A 22,551-nucleotide genomic window follows, 5' to 3' on the forward strand; every position below is an offset into this window, starting at 1 on the left:
CTTTTTAAATAACAAAAGACATGCTAATATACTGATATTATAGTTAAAGACTTACAGAACATTTCAGCTGTCACTTCATTTTTAACAGAACTCTATCCCAAATATAATGCTCTAGTAAATAATAAATCCTTGATTATATCCTATTGGTCACTAGATAAAGTATGTGAAAATTTACTATTGCATTGTCTGTCAGAATAATACAATAAGGTAAGTCGGGAAAACAATTCTATGAAATACTCATTTCAACAGAGACAGAGAGGGAAAAACTCTTCAAATGTACAATAAAGGAGAAACACGGTGACAGGGATGAGTCCCAATACTTTAACCACTACAATGAACATAAAGGAGAGAAATATTTAGCCCACGTAGTAGAGTTTTCTTTTCAAAGAGTGGACATGGACTGCCCGAGACTGTTTTCTCTCCCCTTTCCAGCAGTCCCGAGTTATTAAAAAAAAACAAAACACACACAGTGGCCAAAAATGAGATGATAAAGCTGTCACTCTGCTTCAGCGTCTTAGAAGTCACTGAGCATTCCCCTCAAGTATGGTAGAGTGGGCTGCAGAAGTTGCTAGTGAAGAAAAGCAAGCAAGTGACAGTGTGTGGCGGTCACCAAGAAAGGAATGCACACACTGTCACAAGCCATGATCTGTACGTATTTAGGAAATCAGTTCATTTTGTACTCAACAGTTCAAATTACTGCAAGGTTTTCAGAATATTTAAATTTACACAGAATTTCAGCAATATGTTCGGTCTCCATATATTTAAAATAGTATGTCTAGACAACCAATCAACAAAAGATACTATCTTTGTAACTGCCAAATGCAACAATGAGCAACATGAATTTAAAATAATTTAAAAATACAATTCATTTAGGAATATATATAAATACATATGTAACAACAATGAAAAGAGGCCAGAAGCCATGAGTTTGAGAGGAAAGGGGGATGCATGGCAGGGGTGGGAGGGAGGAAATAGAAAGGGGAAACAATGTAATTAAATTTTAAAAAATTAAAGTAATAAAATTTAGACATTTCAACAGAAACATAAGACATGTCTCAGAAACAAGAGACAGGCATGACTCCAACAGCACTGGATCTTCTGGAGAAGGTAAGTCTCCCAGCCTGCCTGCCCTCCGGAAAGGAAACTTAGGGCCAGAGTCCCGACAGTCTACGTGGCAGCACACCCATGAAAACCCTGCACTGACTTCTCCACTCCCAGAGCAATGGGCAGCACGCTGCTAGCACTGCATTTTATTCACGAGACAAACACACAAGGGGACGGCACACGAGAAATACACAGCTCGAGGATTCGGTGGAACATTTACTAACACAGCAACGCACTAATCCAACAACCTATCAAAGGGCAAGCTACTCCCCAAACTGAGACAGAACTATACACCGCCACTTTGTTTATAACAATACCTTCAAATTTTAAACTTTAAACTCAAAATGTTCTTATGAATCCATTTAATATCTAGCAACTAAAACCCCTTCAATGCACATTCTTTTCTAAGGAAGAGAGCTGAACATCTCTGCAGAATGCCCTCCCCATTCCACAATTAGCCATGCTTAAATGGCTCAGGCATTACACAAAAAGAAAACAGGTCAATTTGTGACCAAACCCCACTAAAGCTGGTATTTCTAATTTGTAAAAAAAGGATATTCTCATCCACAAGAAAGTCTCTAAGGACAAAAGATAAGGTACCCAGCACTTTCACCAATACTTAACAACTAATGCTACTGCCAACAAAACTCAACTTGTTAATCATGTAAAATCTTTTCTGCACAGGAAAGCTGTTCAGCAATCCAAGTGCAGAGAGTGAAGCATGGACAACGGAGACCTAATGTCTAAAGAATGAAGCCAGAAACGGCAGAGTGGAGAGTCTAAACATCACTGCACGACACTTCCAGACACGGGGCAGTAAGGAGACTGACTTTCCAATATCTTCATCTGTAGGACACACAGCACACAGTGCAAAACAAGCGGAGACTCGTAAGCACAGACGCTCACTCACCTTTGAAACCTCAGCATCCCTGATGCTTGCTCTAGACACCTGTATGCTCTGGAAGGAGGAGGCTACTAGGGCCAACCTTTCTCTGCTCCTCCAGGACTCAGTAACAAGAGCTATTTTCCTTTCCTGGACCCTTCTCCTTAGACTGCTGAGCCTACTCTTCCTTCTGGTCCTCCAAGCCTGAACCTGACACGTGCTATCCTGGAGCCTCCCACTTAGGAAGTGTTTACACTTAGGGCAGAACAGGCTACAGGAGGGGAGAGATGTAAATGGATTTATAGACTTTGGGGACCACACACTCTCAGGAAGTACTAATGTGTCTGGTCTGCTCTAGCTCTCTGTGACTGTACTCTACTTTCAAGGGAGAGGCTTCAGGGCGGCTATGACTTCCTGAGTGCTGACTCTAAGTCTCCAAGGTTACGAGTTTTCTCCCAGAAGGGAATGACTCACTGTCTTTCTGCTGACAGGCTAAGGGGCTTGTGTCTCCCAACACCAGTGGCCTGCAAACTTTCTCTATGAGGAACCAGATGATAAACATCTCAGGCTGTGTGTTCGAGATGCTCTTTTGTCAGAACATAGTCCAAGAAAGGGGTTGCTCGAGGGAATTCTGAATGCTTGTGAGAAAACCCCAAGAAAATGAAACAAGAGTCTAAGTGACCTTAGTTTCTTCAAAACACAGAAAATTCTTTTGTGCCCCTCCCAGGTGTAGTGGATAGGAATGAGTTGACTTCAGATTATGTATCACAAATGGCTATGGCTATCTGTTTATATGGATTTATGGAAAAACATGTTTTTGCCATGGGTGGCTTGGCAACCACATGCAGCTTGCCTTTGTGACTGTATACTTTACTCATGTTGTTCTTTTTCACCTTCAGACTATGAACTGTCTGATGCTCTGAATAAAGCTGGCTACTGGCATGAGACTTTAATTGACCCGATATTTAGGCCCCATTCTCCCAAGTTACACTGTCAACTACAATAGCAAACACTCCATAACATTCAGGTCTGTCACTTTAGCATCAAGTCACCAAACAACACACAACAGAAAACACACATCCTTTAGCTAATTTACAAAATCAAGTGTTGGGGGGCTAGAGAGATGGCTCAGAGGTTAAGAACACTGGCTGCTCTTCCAAAGGTCCCGAGTTCAATTCCCAGCAACCATATGGTGGCTCATAACCATCTGTAATGAGATCAGGTGCCCTTTTCTGACCTGCAGGCTTCCATGCAGACAGAATGCTGTATACATAATAAATAAATCTTTAAAAAAAAAAACAAAACAAAACAAGTGTCGAGCTGGAGAGATGGCTCAGAGGCTGAGAGCACTGGCTGTTCTTCCAGAGGTCCTGAGTTCAAATCCCAGCAACCACATGGTAGCTCACAATCATCTATAATGAGATCTAGTTCCCTCTTCTGGTCTGCAGGTATACATGCAGGCAGCATAATAAACAAGTAAATAAATTTTAAAACGCAAGCAAAAACCCAGCACCAAGCAGTACTAAAGCTGTAGTATACTAACCTGTATTCTATCTAGACCCTGAATTTCAGACGTCTAAACCCTAAATTTAATTCCTTTGAAAAGATTTTATTTTCAATTTGAGTGTGTGTGTGTGTGTGTGTGTGTGTGTGTGTGTGTTGAGTGTGGGCTGAGTACTTGAGTGGAGTGCCTGCGGAAGTCAGAAAGGGCATCAGGTTCCCTGCAATTGGAGTTATAGGCAGTTTAAGCCACCAACCAACCACACGGGTGCTATAAATCAAACTAACATCCTTTGTGAGGTCAGTAAACACTCTCAACTGCCAAGCTAGCTTTCCAGGCCAACCTCAATTCCTCGGATACAACGGAAATCAGCTTGTGATTTCGAGTTTTATTATTCAGAACCAGTCCTTTCTCCTGGAAAAAGCAAGGCTGTGACAGGACTTTAGGAGTGTGACAAAGAAGGCAGGTGTGAACAGCTGGTTTAAAAATGGCTGCAGAGGATGCTGAATTACACGGAGATCTACTGCTTGGCAGCAGAGGTGTGACTGGTGTGTTTAATTCAATGGGCCCTATGCTCAGAATCCAATTTGTCTTATTTCCCTGTTAAGGCTCTAGTCTTACTTCTTAATCCCCAGATCAGCTGAACTTTCCAAAAGACACACACAAACTCACCCTCTCTGCTTTCATCATCTACCCACACATTAGTTCAAAGGGGTGCACACTGCGGTGGTATTTATGATATACGGAGTGGTCAAGCAAGCTGAAGGGCAAGTCACAGCAGGAGAAGACACCTGCGACTGGCAAACAAGTAGAATCTAAACTATCAGAGACCCTTATACTAAATACGAAGAGGACCAGCAACCTAGTTCTTAAAAATGACAGAAATACTGAGATATTTGTGGTATAAGCATGCCCCGCCCCCAAATTATGAGATGTCTACCATCTATTTTCACAAGAGAGAAATCCACATTTCAACCACAGTAAGATGCCATCACGAATCCATCAGGGTTAAAAATGTAAATACCAATGACAGCAAAACTTGTCATCCAGCAAGGATGAAGCAAATGAACTTACTGATGGGAATACAGAACCGACTTTGTTGTTATTGGCGGTGAAGGCAATACGTGTGGTGTAGCTACAGAAAGACATCAGGTGTGCTGCTCAATCACTGTGTGCCTTGTTCTGTGAGACAAGGTCTCTCACTGCACCTGAGCTAGACTAGGGACTAACAAGCCCCAGTGATCCCATCTCTACCTCACACATGTGCATGTGGCTTCATTCAGTTGTTTACATGGGTGCTGGGGATTTGAGCTCAGGTTCTTATGCCCCTCAGCAAATGCTCTAAACCACTGGGTCATCTTCCTAACCCTAATTAAAAGAGAGGGAGAGAGGGGAAGGAGAGAGGAAGGGAGGGATTGAGCTACGCTCAATGGTACTAGAGTACTTGCCTAGCATACTCAAAACCCTGACTTCAATCCCCAACATCAGAGAGAGAGAGAGCGCCAGTTTAAACACTGTTTACAATATCCATAAACTAGGAATTACATAAGTGCTCATCAGCAGGCAAGCGGATAAGTCATATATAATATGCCCCCACAACAATGTACTACTCATTGTAAGGAACAAACTAATACAACGTGATGAGCCTCAATAGACGTGCCATGGGAAACAACACAGGAGACCACACATAACCCATTGTATCTGCTTCCAGGAGAGGGAAGACCTCATCGACAGAAAGCAGAGCAATGTGTGAGAAAGCAGAATGGGGCTTATGCCATGCAGGAAACTGCCGGAAGACAATGAAACAATGGCTCATCAAGAGCCAAAGGTGCTACACACCTAGATCCAATTCTCAGTTTTGGCCATATTATTGACAAGGGGCACCGGTCCTTAAATTGATGTACAGCCTGAGATGTTTCTTATCCTCAAATTCTAGGGCTCAAGCGCCCTTCCCACATTAGCCCCCCAAGTAGCTGAGACTAAAGGTGTCCACATGTCCACCTCAACTTTCTTTTTAAAGTCTGATTAGTCTGACACGAATTGTTTTTTTCTTTCAGAGATCAAACAAAATAAGGGATGAACATACTTTTCCTGACTCTTCTTTTACAAAACTGCTTAGAACAAGTGAGGAGGGCTAAAAGCATTGCCAGTTAAGAAGTGTCAGCTTGTAGGAGTATGGCCCATGCTATGCTCCTGCCTCCACAGCACCTGGCATGGTGCTGCACAGAGCTGGCAGATGTCAAATGCATGCTGGATGCATGAGCTTCCGAAGTCACAGGTACTTACTGTGTGAGAGTTGACTTCCACAGTGGTCCCTGGAGAGGCAGTATGTCTGACCTTGGCAGGATGTTATCATTTATCCAGAGATAATAGCATTTTTGTAACAACCTAGTATAGAACTAGTCTGGCTTTCTGAGAATATGTTAAGTTATTCTCCTTTGAAAGGTCATGAAAGGTAAACCGCAAAAACCAGGTTTTAGGAAAAGGTCAGAAATCAAGCATTAATTTTACACATTGGACACACATCCCTATTTCACATTTCACACTCCCTAATGCACCATTTCACTCAGGGCCTTTAATGCTTACGATCCTGTAAATGTCGGGTGACTTGCCTCCAGCGTCACAATTCCTCAGAAGCATCTGTCACAGCACTACAAAGCGTTGTGTTCATGCTGGACATGCATTCATAACCTCTCAATTATAACAGCAAAATAAGACATTTTATAAGAGGGGAGGGACTGGTGGTTTCCCACTAGGAGAGGGAGGGGCTGCACTGGGTCACACATGGGGTCTTCTGAAGGGGACAGAAGTACTCTAACTCCTGCCCGTGGCATATTTACAGGAACACCACCTGATAAAACTTGGTGAGCTGATTGTACATGGTAAATGGGTGAAGCTTACTGTATCCTGTATCTACATGATATTTCCATAAAACTGAGGGAAAATAAGGTTAAAAAAGGAATATCCAGGTGAGTCTGGGTGGACTGACAAGTTCAAAGTAGATACACACTGGAACGCCTGCAGGATCCTACTCAGACACTGGGGAATGATACCGGGGATTTGCCATTTGTGCCTCATTTAAAAAAAAATCTTCTTAGAGGATCCAGAGTACATAAAGTGAGAAATGTTCCCAACTCTCTCTAAGACACTCAGTGCCAAGAGCATTTTCTGTGTTCTTCAAAACAAATCTGATGGACACTTTGGCCCAAGAAATAATGGACCACTCTCCTCTCATATATTGTTCTGAAACTGACCCCTTCCTAGCCAGCTTTCATTGTTAATAGTGTAGATTTATGGGTTGGGGAGATGGTTCTGTAGATAAAGTGCTTGCTGAACAAGCATGTGGACCTGAGTTCAAATCCCAGCACCCATGTAAAATCAGGACATGATGGTACAGACCTGGGATCCCAGGAAAGGGGGGACAGGAGGACAGGGGTGCAAGGAGGGGCTCTCTGGCCAGCCAGTCCAGCTGAAACCATGATCTCCAAGTTCAGGGTGAGAGAACCTGTCTCAAACACAGAGGAAAATGACAGAAACCTATGTTGATCTCAAGCCTCTACATGCATACTCAAGTATACACCCATACCCACTAATACAGATTTCCTAAGGTCTGAATATTATCAACTCTTTAAAAACTGTTTCATGTACATGGATGTTTTGCTCACATGTATGTACATAAACATGCATGTTTCATGCCCTGAGGCATCAGAGATCCCTGGAACTGTTGTTATGGATGGTTGTAAGCTGTCATGTGGATACTGGGAATCAAACCCGGGTCCTCTGGAAGAGCAGTCAGTGCTCATAATGGCTGAGGCACCGCACCAGTCTCTACTGTATCAACTCTTACGATTTGGATTATGCAAACTATCACCTTTAACTGGTTCTCTATCAATGAGCACTAAAAAGGTCTTCACAGTTTTTCAAAATTAACAGTACTAGGTGACTAAGTTCATTAAAATTCACGTTTATAAAATCTGGAGATACAAATAGATGGACATTTTGGTTTGTGACTTTAACCTGCCCTATAAAAATGACCTGCTGTTTAGCCACCATTTCTCTAGGCTCATTGCCATGACACCGCTACAGTTTCAACAATATGAAAGGAATCCTAAGGTTTGTTTTTAATTTTAACTCTAAGACTCATGAGCAAGGTCAAGATTTGGGTCTATGACTACATTTGTCTTTTTGAAATTCATTTTGTTTGGATTTTCATGGACACTTGGTTTTGGTTGACCACTGTCCCCTACCCTTTCCTGTCCTCCCATCTCCCAGGCAACCCCCAACCTCTCCTGTTCCCCCATCTCCCTGACCTCCATGCTGACTTAACCATTTTGCTTTTCTAGCGGGTCTGTGATCTTCTTTTCATTGGTACAAAATCCTTGTCATCTTCCCGTGCCAAAGGCTGATGAATGAGCTCCAGGATCCATCCTCTCACTATGCTTTTAGTAATAACGCCACCCCCTAACCAAGCAGCCAGTCTCCTGCAGCTCAGAGTTATATAGCACCTTTACTTAGGCTACTGGTGGGGAGGCAGAAGAAAGTAAAAGATATGTTATCTTCAAAGTCACCACACAGAACATCCAGGCTAAGGTGTCTGACTTGGATTCTTCCTCTTCCCCTGTTGCTGGGAAATTTCAACAACCACAGCAGTTCTTTAACCAGGCAGGGAGGGCACAAGTGGAAAACAGAAGAGCCAGGCTATCTGCAGGGAATGGCTCTTATGACACCCTTAGAAAAAAAACCAGAAATATCATCATTTTAGGCACTGATTCAGGGGGGATCTCCCAAGAATCCAGCTTACATTCTACCTAACTCAGGCACACTCAACTTTAGTCTATGACCTTAAGAGCATGTTACATCAGGATGCAGACCATCTGGTCTTCATATTAAAGGCCTCTTCACAGTATGTTAGTAAGGGACAGTCCTTGAGCTTCTGTAAAATTCCTGGAGCAATTCAGGTACTCAAAACTGTTTAAAGTATTACTCTGTAGCTCTTCTATGTTAAACTTCTGAGCATTATCTAGGAAATAAAAGGCTGGATGAGTTTCTTGTGAGGATTAAAAATACAACAAAAACCTCCAACCTGCCAGATACAATATAAACAAGGTTTGAGCTCTCAACAGAGTAACTGAGAACAGGGCACAAAGCTATAGGGACGGTCACTGTCCTTGACTGATAATTATACCTCTAATCCTGAAGTTTAAAACACTGCTGTCCACAAAGGCTCAAGTACAGAGCCTTCAGCAAAGGGTTTACTACAATAGCAAACATCAGGAGACATCTTAAATGTCAACAATGAGCTTACTTAACTGACTAAATAAACTATGACCTAGTAATATTTTATTAATCAGTAATGACAATAGTCATTTATCTAACTTATTAATGCCAGGCACTGGCACATTTAATATATATAATCTTTGCAATAAGCCTGGGAACTGGCATTAGTATTGCCTCCTTTGATATATGTGAAAACTGATTCAGAGGGAGAGGGAACAACCTGCCTAAGGTCACACCGTCAACAAGAGGCAAACTTGAAGGATCCATCACCGATGGCCTCAATGCACACCTGCACTGACACAGAGACCCACAAACATGTACAAACTCAAAAATAAGATAAATCTTTAAAGTGATGTTATGCTCAAAGTTTATCTAGCATTGTATCATTTGAACCCTTTAAAACATATTTACTAACCTTGCACTGAAATGAATTCTATAAGAAAGGCAATATTCCAAGTTGCTCCTTTAAATTATATTGCTTATACTTCAGTTTCTAAAATGATTAACAATCATGCATGCTAAATAGATTTGTATAAATATAAGGATATATGTATACTTATGTACACATGCATGTCTTTTATAAATATACTGTGCATGTGTATATGTACATGCAAAAATCACATGAGAAATTTTTTCAATAGAACTAACTAAATCTGAAAAATAGCAAGCTTTGTAAATATGCCATACTTTTAGGGAACATTCTAGCTAACTTTTCTCTTTATTAACATTTTTATTTATCAGGTGTGTGCATTCTTATTGGGGAAAATTATCAAGAGTTTGTTTTATTTTATGCTTGGTCTATTAGCCTAAAACTCTGAAACAGTTCAGAATGAAGTCCTTTACTGAGGTCAATCCACTACCATATGGCCAGAAGCAATTAAATGTGACCAGGACTTTACACCTGCAGATTCACGAACCCTTTGCTGCCAGGAATCTTGGGTTACATGTAATTGGTATTGCTATTATAACATAATTATGTTATATTACATATCTAAAAATTGCCAGTTGAAACCAATAAAGCAGCTGAATTGAATTCAACTTTATTTCATTCCAAACATCTTTGAGAGTCTTCCTTCTCTTTCAGGTTACAAACTCAGAAGGGAAAACTTCTACATTCACAGTGTCCTTCTGTTTCTCACTGTGTTTAGAACTGCCCACCAGACATGCAATGCTGTAACCATCACAGATGACCAGTTTGCAGATTCTGAAGATCTGACCTTCACAATTACCTATCTATGACACCTCTCTATAGTCCTGAGCTTTACATAATGGAAAGGAAGTCAGTGAATAAATAGTGTGCCAAGTTATAGTAAACCTAATTTTGGCTCCTTATTACCATATATTCTTCCAGCTAACACATAGGCTGCAAAGTCGCTGTAAGAGAAAAGCCTGTACAGCGGGCCAGTAAGATCAGAATGAGCAATGTTTTAAAGTGAGTCTTACTTAATAACAGACTTTCCTTATTAGATTAGTTTAAACCACTCTGAATCTGAGCACAGAAAATCTGGGTCACACAGAGTAATAAGTTGGTAAAGAGCTTTACTGCACAAGCTGAGGCCTTAGTTTTAGATCCTCAGTGCCCATGAAAAAAAATGTCAGGCAAGGTTTGCACATATAACCTCAGAGTTGGGAGGGAACAGTTAGGTCCCTAAACTTTGCTGGCCATCCAATACAGCTCAATCAGCCAGCAGCAGTTCAGTGAGAGATTCTGCCTCAAAAAGTAAGCCACCCAATGTCTTCCTCTGGCTTCCACAGATACGTGCAAATGCACATGTGCGTGAACACACACACACACACACACACATCAACATAAAGAAATAAAACTTTAAAGTACTGTAACAATATGCCAATGCAAAAACCATGCATTCTGCATAAATCTGCTATTACTGGGGATTTAAAATATGCTGCATTTCTAAAAATTAACTTTCATAATTTGAGTATATTTATATATTATCTTAACAGATCTTAATAAAATATTTTATAAACTTATCAGTCATGAGTAGAGCCAAATCATCCTAAGAACATTACATTTAGGATTATAACAAATCCTATGGCAAGAGATAGACATATTGCAAAATGCAGGGTCTTCACAGCAAGACTGTAGTAACAAGTCTGTTAAAGAGCATGTCCACAGTTCCTGTGCAGAACATATTCAAATAAATTTTAAAAATTAAGGTTTTCTCAAAATCACATGATACAGATGCCTAGGAAAAATCGAAATGCTCAAATTATTATAACAGAATGTTACAGTTTTAAGGAACAGTTACTAGCACATTAGTTGTCTATAGTAATAGACATGCTCAAAAGAAAAAGTAGAATAAAAGTAAAGAGGAATACAGAAAGAAAAAGCAAGTCATTTTCTTACACACATGGCAAACAAACCCACTAAAACAGTGCCCCAATGCATAGCTCCAAAGGAAAGCCACCTCAGGAAAGAATCGCAATCACTGTTACCCATTCGCTGCCATGCCAATAAGTTTCCAACCACCGAGATCACACGGGCCTGCATACCAAGTTCATCGTGCAAACTGCTGCCGCCTACAGCAGATGCATGGTCATGTGAGGCTTCTAAGTGGACACTCCCTTTTCTCACCAGCAAGGAGGCACTAGCACTGAGCACTGCAGCCTGGGATGGGGGGCGGGACTGGACTTTGACCTGGGCTGTGGACTGCTGGCCTTGCTGACCATCTTGAAGGCTAGGAGAAAACACGGATTGGGGAGACATTACAGGGAAGAAAAGAGAAAACAACAGCTAGAATGAAATCAATAGAGAACACTGATTTCAAAAATGACACTTTTTCAAATAACCAAAGAAAGAGCCAAGAAGCATTGTACAATTACACAGTTTATACTTGCTCTGGTCGTTACCAATCTGATTCATGGGGAGGAATGCATAAATATTTAACAGTATTTAGCGCAGCAAAATATTGATGTTAACTGTCAATCTGCAACTTTCTCTCAGCTCAACCCAACTAGGTTCTAGAGTAAAGAAAGAGAGCAGTGGCTCGGTGCTGGGCTCCAGTGGGTAAAATTCACTGTCATAACCTCCATTTTCCTCCAATGTCCTAAGATCACAGATTCGGATACACAATAAAACCAAGTTCCTACACATGTGAAAACTGAAGACTCTCTATCAAATGCAACCAAAATACAAGGGTAAGCAAAAGAACATCACAAACTACTGCAGGAGAACCAGAGTGTGAGACTGGACTGAGTGATACACGATGGCCACAGGGATCTTGGAAGGAGAATTATTATAAAGTACTATTTGTAAAAGCTTCCATATTTTGAAAAAGGCTAAGAGTTACAGGTAAAACATATACAAAAATTAGATTTTTCTAACCAATTGCTAACATTTTTTCCAGTCCATATTGAATTCTCATTAACTAGGATCCATTATTTTTGAAAAATCTGAGTACTAGAAAAGTTTAATTTCTCAAAGGATATCTTAGTGTTCTATAAATTTTTTAAATTTCAAAAATTTATATTTTGTTAATAAAAATTTATTTTATTTATAAAACTATTTTTCTATGTTATTTACTCATTTACTTTTATGATTATTTAAGATAATATGAATTTTATTATTAACTTTTTTTTTTGGTTTTTCGGGACAGGGCTTTTCTGTAGCTTAGAAGCCTATCCTTGATCTAGCTCTTGTAGACCAAGCTGGCCTCGAACTCACAGAGATCCATCTGCCTCTATTATTAACATTTTTAATAGAAGATTTATTCTAATTTAAACTGTTGAAATTGCTGGAATGTTTTAACTATCACACATTATTCTCCACACCATGTCCCAGCATGTTACACTCAGTGAATTTAAGTGTACTCTGAGAAACTCCAAAGGCTGCCACTAAAATAACTACAACAAGAAGGACGTTACTCAGCATGGCCTGTGTGGCCTATTATTTTATGACATCATTTTCTACTAAATCCTCTCTGATCCTTTGAATCCACTGCAACTGTCCCTCTGGTTTTTAGTTAAAAACAAAACAACAAAAACAAAAACCTTAGACACATGGACTGACGGTGAAGTCAAAGGCTAAGCTGTGGCTACGGCGATCGAACACTACACAGTCTGGCACACCAGTCCCCCGGGATGTTTAATTACATTTCAGTTCTTTATCATAACAGTTATATCTCAAAAATACAATAACCACACACCACAGCTAGTAGCAACCAAAGTGATCAGCAGTAAATAATGACTGCTTGCCATATTGGACAGCAAGTATTAAAGAATATTTATTCCATCACGCAAGGCCTACAAATTAGCAGGTTTGATTCTGAACCACTGAGCAGTATGCATTCTAAGCAGGGTGCAGGAGTGCATCTAACGTGAGGAAAGCGAGCCTGCACATTCTGACTGTGGCTCACACTGGCACTGTCTAGCCATGCTGCAAAGCATTCGTTTAGTAGTTTCCTTAGGAGACTTTCCTAGCTGCTATTAGTCAAGAGAGGCCTGTGAGACTCTAGCCATGAAGTTGAGTGGCCAGGCCTTTGCTTGCGTGTGTAAAACCATGGGTCCACCTCCAGCACTGCAAATTCAGAGAAGAAAAGATGATCATATTAATTAAACAGTTTTATCTTCTACACATGGCTGACATGTCCCTCTTCATCAGAAGTGATCTAAACTTTTCCATGAACCTTATCAAAATGAACAGGTTTCACACAAGAAAACAGGAAGAAGTCCCAGGAAATTAAAATATTATGGACTTTCAAATTCAGATCAAGCTTACAACTTAACCAAAAATTTTGTACTCAAATTTTTCTATCAGTTTTTTTCACTTAAAGTCATAAGCAAAGGTCCTATCGCAGTCACATTCTAAGTGAATGGACCCGAGACTACTCTAATCTTCAAGCTATAGATGCACAAAGTCTGCACAAATACATGTTTTCAATATTAAACGGTGCATGAATGTCAACTCCCAAACAAAGGAAATTAGTCAAAATCTATTACTATAATCATTGCACTTTGAACATCAAAAGTTAGTAATAAATGTTTATATCCCTAATTCCTGCTTTCAAAACCCTCACAGGTGACAGAAAAGGCCAGTTCTTAGCATAAATGGTCGAGAATCAGATCCCCAAAGAGTGGACTAACTTTAGGCTAACAGGTATGAATATGGCATAAATTTATCTTTTTTTTTCCTTAATGGTAGTAAGTACTTTATCATACAGTAAAAGGAAATCTAAGTCTGTTATTCCAGGCTGGCAAGCAAGCATACTGATCAACATTCCCAATTTAAACAACAGACGACTGGCCTTGGCCATCCATTCCTCCACACACCAAGGTGGTAGGTACCTGGCAATACTGCTTTACACTGTTAGTTTCCTTGGTAGGTATCTCTCCAACTAAAATGTAAACTCTAAGAGTATGACTCCATTATTCCAAAGACTATACAGGTTCCAGGAAAAGAATGTCCTGAATATACAAAACAAAATGAAACAAAAATGATGAATTCATCTGAACACAAAATGACCCCATGGATTTCTAACCATAGATTCTCAACCATGACTGTAACTTTATTTTATTATAGATCTTTTAATCTTATATTTTAAATGAAACTAAAAATACACTAAAGCTTTACGTTTTTAACCAAAATAAGATAGTTTCCTCCCACCCCAGTCTACTTAGGATTTGAAAGCATGACATTAGGGTAATAAAAGTCAAATTCCTTGTATTATAAAAAATTTTAATATTTGTGTTTATTTTAGCTCTAATCACTTAAGAAGAATTAACAAGGGCCTAAAACCCCTACCTACCTACAAAACTTACTTAATTTTAAAATTTTAAAATAATTCTTAAGGAGCTTATTCTAATAAGATTTTAAAAGCAGGCAACTCTCCTTGTGAGGAAGTTGATGCATTCATTAATCTGAATTCTTCCACATCTGTATTTTATCACATGCCTTTTGGGGTGGTTAAGCTACTCACCAAAGTTTACAATAAGCTTTCATAGTCTCTCTTTCTGAAGTTTTGCTTTCTTTGACCCTAGTTACCTAAAGTCAACATCAATCTGAAAACATCAAATTGGAAAATTCAGAAATAAAGCCATACTTTTTAATACCTTTATATATGTTGTGATTGCTCTATTTTGTTAGTAGCTATTGTTGTTGACTTCTTGCTGGGTTCAATTTATAGATTACACCATACCGTAAGAATGAGTCAAAGTGGAGGGAAACCTTATACACATACAGGGCTCTGTACGAGCTTTTCGGAACATTTCTGTCCCGCCCACCATGGGTACAGGGGACAATTACAGATTTTACTGGTATTTACATAGCAACTATAGTGAAAGTACTGCCGCATCGGATCTACTAATCTTTGACAAAATGTTTCCCCAACGTTTACATAGCTATTCTATTCTACATTTAGTTAAAGATAACATTATTAAGTAGACCACACTGAAGAGTAATGGCAATTTACTTTACCTCGGATTTTTCCAATTGCAAAAGGTAATTTACTAAGTTGGTATTTCTCCTAACTCTTCACAGCTAAATTTTATTTTATTTCACCTGTAATAAGGCCCATCGATTTAGACACATGCAACATGTTGCTGGAAATACCCTGGAATCTCAACAAAGCCTGCATGCTGACCATGAGGAGGAGACTTCTAAAGGGTCCAACATAAGCCCTGGAGGAGTAATTTCCAGACCATTTTCTAAGACATGCTACATTTAAAGTTCCACAAAGAAAGTGAAAGTACTGTGTGACTGGTCTGAGTTATGATAACTCTCATGTTCCACCAGGCAGAGGAAGAAAACGACTCTGTATACAATGTTTGGCAAGTGAAACTTGGTCAGCATACTCATGGCAAAGAATGAAAGAATTTCTTAAGACTAAAATAGGTTAAAAATGTTTATAAAAGGAAAAAAAATGGAGAAAGCAGGAGGGCAAAGGACTTGTCTACAACCAGCAAGCATTATTCAAGGGGCAAAAGGAAGCTCGAACAAAACAGAGCAGAAGCTGCTGTTGGGCAGCCCCTGCACATGGGGGCTGTGGTTCACCAGCAGAGCAGGAGTCCTACAGCAGAGAGGGAGGGAGGACACAGAGTAGAGAGTTCCAAACATTTCTACGACAAATGTGTCTTTAGTTACATTTCCACTTTACTATTTTAAACATTGTCTATGTATAAATATATATTTCATAAAGTTATGCATTATTTAAAGTATTAGAAAACGGAGATGAAATTCCTAGATATAATGTAAAACTAAACAAAAGAAACCAAGTTTTAAATCTTAGGGGGATATAAAATGAATTTTAAAAATAGAATTTTGCTATTCTGAAAAACAAGTCTGAAAAGAGAAAGGGGAGGGTTTTTGTTGTCTAACATACCAAGACTCAAGAGAAGCTAATCTTCTTCCTTATGAGGTTGGAAGTTCAAGTTAGAACGTGGCAGGAAAACCACTTCTGCAATGGTGCTTCGGGCAGAGTATGAAGCACACTGCACAATGTGTGCACTACATGATGTGTGCACTGCACGACATGCTTATTGCATGACTGTACACTGCATAATGTGCACATTGCTTAGGCAAGCACACGGATCATGTGATGCTCACGTTTGCTCTTATGAAATAAGTCACAAGTCTTTTGAAAAGATCTTCATATTTCTAAATCAAGACATGGACTCACTAGATTCCTAAAAATCCAACAGGAGGTTATCCCCAATATCATAGATGGATGCTCTTTTAGTTGAAAAATTATAAAAATGAGAATTTTTTAATACACGATGGAGGTTGAGAAGTTCAATACATCTCTACATGTAAACATATATATAGCTGATCACGTGCATAAATAAAATATTTTAGTTGTGTGTTCTTCAATAGGTTCAAACTTTACAATATAAATAAGATAAAGTGTAATCTTTCAGTGAAATGAAATAATCAAACTGACTTTATAAAGTCAGGTCAGATTTCTATTTCTCAATAAGGTCACCATTTTCCCTGTAATTGTCCATATTAAACATTGTCAAGATACTGCACTAATAATTAATTTGAATAGGTAAAACAATAAATCTAACTTAACAGCTAGGCTTTCACTTCTGTAACTGTAACGTCCTCTTGCAATTTAAAAACTGGGCAAAATCAGTCTGATGGCTTTGTTTAAACAGTACAACATAAGGCATGCATAATGCAGTACGCTCATGGTCACATGCAGAAGAAACCTAAGAGAGATGTATTAGCAGAGAAAGAAAGAAAAGCAGGTTCTTCAAAAGCTTGCCTGGGTCGGAAAGAACAGGTTAGAAGGTTCACGGCATGCATGCCAAACTTGGTCGAATTGTAAAATACTGTACCTTAGGGGCGATCCGATGAGCAAGGTAGGAGGGGTAGGGTTACTCCCTGCATTGTGCCGGCGCCGTACTGCCTGGCGCCTAAATGTGCTGCGTTCACGGCGAAAGGCCACTGCCTCCTCGCTGGCCTGTGCTGCTGCATTAAGACAGACTTAGGTCAAACATGAGCCTAGGTCAGCTGAGCCTGACTCTCTCTGGACTTCCCACCCTCTTGGGAGAAGGAACACTTGGGTCTTCTGTCTCATTAGAGAATATATACAAAGTACGTACCATTTCTCCAAAGTTAGTTTTTTGGAAAATAGCACTTGGGATCTATTATCTGACCTCAACACTTTCTCTTCATCCTTAACTTCCTATTTTAGGATCTCTGCCACTTTAAATGTTTTTCCGAAAGCCCCATTATTTTTGGCACATCTCCCTCCATTTTCCCTTTAATTAAGTCAGCCTTTAAAAAGCTGTGAGTGTCCCTAATGGGAATGAGTACTCGTTTCTTTTCTTGTGGGACTAGTAAAAGCGGTACAAACACACAGACGCTCCCTACCTTTGGATGGGGCTACAGTCTGATCAACCATTATTAACTTAACGCACCAGGGGTCAAAAGTGCACTTGATACACAGACACTCAATTCAGCAGGGTACATTCCTGACTGGGAGCGTTGACTTGGGCTGCTACCACCATCCAACACTGAGGCAGGAGTCAAACTGCCTATCACTCACCCAGGAGAAGTGCAAAATCCAAAGCATGATTTCTACCAAAGGCGACACCTTTGCATGGCCATGAAGGTGGAAAGCTTTGAACCACCCAACTTCAGACTACTCACTGTAGATGCCAAGGAGTAGGGTAGTGCGCTGTATCCCCCAGGACCTCAGGCTATAATTCTGAAACTGACTGACAGTTGGCAAACTAGTTTGTCAAACATTCAAGGTAACAAACATATCTTAACCAGAAAGTGCAAAACTTTATTTGAAATAAAGTTTACGGCCCTGGTCCTAGTCTCTTCAGCATTAGGAAGCAAATATAAATAAAAACCAAGCATGGAAGATCCCTTAAGTTGGAATCAAGTTAAACCAAACAGACAACAATAAAATTGCAACAGAGATCATGAGAAATTACACACATTTTGATAAAACCACACTAACTGACCAATCTTGGTTCCCACAGCCAATGTAAAATGATTTCACAGGTGAACATGAAACAACTGCTCTTTCCCCAGGACTCTAAATCTTCTGGGACTCTTTGGATTCTGAGGAAGGATATTTTGATGTTACATATGAGCAAAGAATAAAAAAGCTCATACAGAAACATTTTTCCAAACATGGAAGGGCCTTTAAATGTGAAAGGTTGTTGTTTGTCTGTGAAAGTCATACATGTCCACAGAAAACCATGAAGCTGACTGAACCTGCTTGTCTAGGCCTGGCTGTCTAACACAGTGGCCAGAAGTGGTCATCTAGGTCTAACACAGAGGCCACTAACCAGTCAACAGTAGCTTCTCATATTTCTATTAGTGGAAACTATAACTTTTCTAGTCCTCCTGACCCACACCTGAACACCCAGAAGTAACATAGAGCATCTTGATCACTGCTAGACAACTCGGACACAGAACCTGCCCATCGCAACAGAAAGCAGATGCAGACGAGGCTGCTGTTTCGCTGGCATAAACTGCAAAGCAGGTTTCTACCACTGACAACCACAATCTTGATGAACGGAAATGCACTCTGCATCGGCAGAGAAAGATACACCAGCAGAGCAGTCACCCGAGGAGGGACAAGCCAGGTGAGGGAAGACAGGACAATGAGGTGAGTAGGTTATACCTGTCACAGCTCTGAGACACCTGCACAGAGAGGTCACGTTACAGAAACAATTACTAGCTAGTAACTTAATTCAAGAGTCACCTTGTGGACCACATTACTGAAAATTTTCTTCTATAGTTGAAATAAACTATATCCTATTTCTTTTTTTACAAACCATTACTTACAACAAACTAGTATAATCAATTTTACTGGTTGAACCAACTTCATTATGGAATCTTCATTCTCCATTCTGTTGCAAATAAACAGAAAATTAAAGCCAGACCTAACTTATGAGCTGACTCTTGGGAAGCAGCATATGATCACTAACTACAGAAGACAGGAAAAGGGAAATGGTTTTCTTTATTAATCTGTTTCTACTGAAGACTCTTGGAGGTATTACTCTTACAGAAAAGCTAAGTCTCTAAGAAGGACAAGAACAAAATTAAAAAAACATCTAAACAAAAAAAAAGAAAGAAAGAAAAGAAAATTTGCCAGTGTCCATTTTTAGTTTGAAAAAAAGAAGAAGAAGAAGAAGGAGGAGAAGGAGAAGGAGAAGAAAGAAAAGAAAACTCTGTTGGCGGGTTGGAGAAATGGTTCAGTGGTTAAGAACATTGGTTACTCTTCCAGAGGACCTAGGTTTGAGTCCCAGAACCCACATAGTGACTCATAATCCTGTCTATAGTTCCAGTTCCAGGGATCTGTTATCTTCTTCTGCGCTCTGCAAACACCAGGCACACTCATAACACACATATGCAGATAAAACACTCACATACATAAGACAATAACAACAAAAATCTCTTTGACTTCTTCTTAAAGAAAAGCTTTAAATAATTTTACACATTCATATTTTAATCTACAAAATAGTTATATAAATACGTATTTCCTCAATAGTCTTTTAATTATGTATATATGCATATGTTTGTGTTGGAATGTGCTCATTTGTGGAGACACCCATAGAGACCAGAAGACAGTGTCAGCTCCCCTGGAGCTGGAGGTACATGGTGCTGAGAAACTAACTCCGATCCTCTGTAAGAGTATTATGTGTCTTACCCTTCCCTCCAGCCCTTCCTTGAAGCATATCAAGATACATCTGAGCTACACGTACTACATATATTATCCTCAGTAACGGGCTTCACAAATTCCTGTTGTTATAGGAATTTTCAGAATGTTCACGATGACAACTTCCTTAATATCTAGGATCACATATTCAAAAACTACAAGCTTTAATTTATGGTCATAGTATATAAAACTAAGTCAAGCCCTCTGAGGAATGTGTTTCTTATACAGAACACCTATAGTTGAGACTGAGTCCTAAATGGCACCCATATGGGAGCCGGAAGAAGAAAGGGGTGTCTTTAAAGCTTAAAGGAGACTCTTCTACACACAGCTACGTAGTTAACCATACTTAGTTTAGTTTTCTAAGGAAAACTACAGACAACTGTAGTCAACTACGTGCACATACATGCGCACACGCGCGCGTGTGTGTATGTGTGTAACTACGGGTTGAGAGCATTTGCCCAAGGCAAGCTGTCCACAAAGGAAGAGTCTTGCTCTGTGAGAGAAGATCTCTTATTTAACCGGAGCTCACGGACTAGGCTGGATTAGCTGGCCAGTAATCCCCCAGACCCACTTGTCTCCACTTCCGGAACCAGTGTCACATATGCACAGCACAGCACTCGGCTTTACATGGGCACTGAGGACCTGAGCGGAGGTCCTTGTGTTTGCACAGGACGCCTTCACCTAATAAGTCATCTTCCAGCCTTTATGAATCATTAAAGTTTACAAGGAAAAGAACATTTAAAAAAAAATAACTGAGGAGTCCTCTGAAGAATCAAATCCTAAGCCTTGGGAAGAAACTCTCTTCCTCCTCCTCTTCCTCCTCTTCTTCTTTTTCTTCTTTTTTTTAATTAGGACACCAGAGGGGAGAAAAAAAATCTTACAAAATCTTTTAAAGTTAGCTCTTTAACCTTACATAAAACTCAGTATTTTCTAGCAAGTAAACAAGCTAACTGTTCAAACCTGTCTATCAAACGTAAACAGTGAAAAACTAAGCACTCGAAGCAGAACTAATCTGTACGTGTATGTAGGTAAAGAAGAAAAACTCAGAAGCGGTCCAGTGATTCAAAAATTATGAATATATGAAGTACAAAAATTAAGGATATATTTTTAAGTTAAGTACGCTTTTATAACAAGTCTTGACTTTCTAATAATTTCCTTATTTGCATTAAAATGTCTTCAGAAGACACAATTTACAATAATCTCAGAAAATTCAGCTTTTATTCAGTTTTGTGTTCTCTCTGCCTCCCTCCTTCTCTGAGACACATCTCAGGCAGCCCAGGCTGACTTCAAACTCCCATTTCTCCTGTCTGACCTCAAGAGCATAGAGATCCCAAGTAAATGCTACAGTGCTGGGCTTTATTTCCTTTATTTTGATGCAGTCTCTCGATCAGGGTTATGCTTGAATACATAACATGGAAAACAGGCAAATATCCTGGACATTTGGAGACCTATGGGCTAGTCTATTCCTGACCATTAAAAAGATATGCAAAATCAAACCTTAGGGTTATTATTAATTTACTTCAGAAAGTTATAAAAACTCTACACATTTGATATGGAACTGTTTGGTACAGCAATTTGTTTATACGGATGCACTAGAACATTATCAGCTGGCTTTATGGATGACAACAAGAAAAGCATCCAAGGCTACGTACACTAAATAGAAGATTCTGGAGCAATAGAACCAAAAGCTACGCTCTACATCTTCAAAGTTGGAGAGTTCTGAGTATAAATAAATAAAGAAGTTTTCTATAAACTATTTCACCCATGCAGTTCGTGGCTTATGAAATTATTCATAGGTCAGGAATTAGTCCTAGAGCTAGAATAATGTAGTGTTTGCCTAGAATCATGAAACCTAGTACCACATAACCCAGTCAAGAAGTGGGAGAAGTGGAAGTAGAGGATAAGAAGTTTAGGGGTACTGTCAGGTACACAGCAAGCCTGAGCCTGGAGTCAGAGGGTCCCTGCACCTGTCCCCTTCCCCCAGGAAAGCAGTTACTTCTAGCGGTCCTGCTGCAGCTGGTCTCTTGGGACAACAACTGCTGCTTAAAAAGTCAAAAAGTGAGATGAATAGAAACTACAAGAAATTTTTTTCTTCACTCTAGAAAAATAAAAGGAATCTATCTTAAGAAAACACTGAAAAAAAAAAAGTGTTTGGTGCTCCAAACTGAAGCAACAAAATATTATTAGAAAATGAACTTTTGACAACCATGACTAAAGCCCAAAACCAGAATTTTACACCTTAAAGCTAAAACGTCTGCAAACATTCAACACAAATAGTTTACAATCAAATCTCGTCCTCAGAAACAAAGGTACCATATAAAGAAATGAGTAATAAAATTATCTTGCAAAAATACTCTAAAAATAATTCTAAAAAAAAAAGAAAAGAAAATCTAAAGCATTATGAATTCTAAACACAAAACAAATATTTTGGTCTAGGCATGAAAACCCACTTTAAACAGCTTTCCTTCCTTCCTTTCTTTCTACTGTCACCTAAGAACATTGCAAACCACGGTATTTCCAAAAAGACCCTACTCTACTACAGAAAGGTTTATAACCATCATTCTCAGGGAGCCCAAAGAACAATTCAATTCTAAGAGCAAAATGAGAAACAATCCCCATCTGCGCAAACACTTTAAACGGCCACTCAG

At 39.5% G+C, this 22,551-nt stretch overlaps 1 protein-coding gene across 5 annotated transcripts in view; it reads right to left on the minus strand.

Moving 5' to 3' along the window:
- The window catches only part of Pcnx1 (pecanex 1), a 150,455-nt gene that overhangs the window by 57,601 nt on the left and 70,303 nt on the right, over window positions 1–22,551 (minus strand). For 2 of the 5 annotated variants that reach the window (XM_048449080.3, XM_048449078.3), the window contains exons 7-8: window positions 17,058–17,190; window positions 11,277–11,461 (exon numbers count right to left, since the gene is read on the minus strand). The exons of 2 other annotated variants lie outside the window; for them this stretch is intronic. In XM_048449080.3, the coding sequence (XP_048305037.3) occupies window positions 11,277–11,461; window positions 17,058–17,190 (318 nt within the window). The remainder of the gene's footprint in view (window positions 1–11,276; window positions 11,462–17,057; window positions 17,191–22,551) is intronic. One more of the 5 variants, XM_048449079.3, reaches the window with a different exon arrangement.

Source organism: Myodes glareolus, chromosome 11, assembly GCF_982192425.1.
Source record: "Myodes glareolus chromosome 11, mMyoGla1.1, whole genome shotgun sequence".
Taxonomy (NCBI): Eukaryota; Metazoa; Chordata; class Mammalia; order Rodentia; family Cricetidae; genus Myodes; species Myodes glareolus.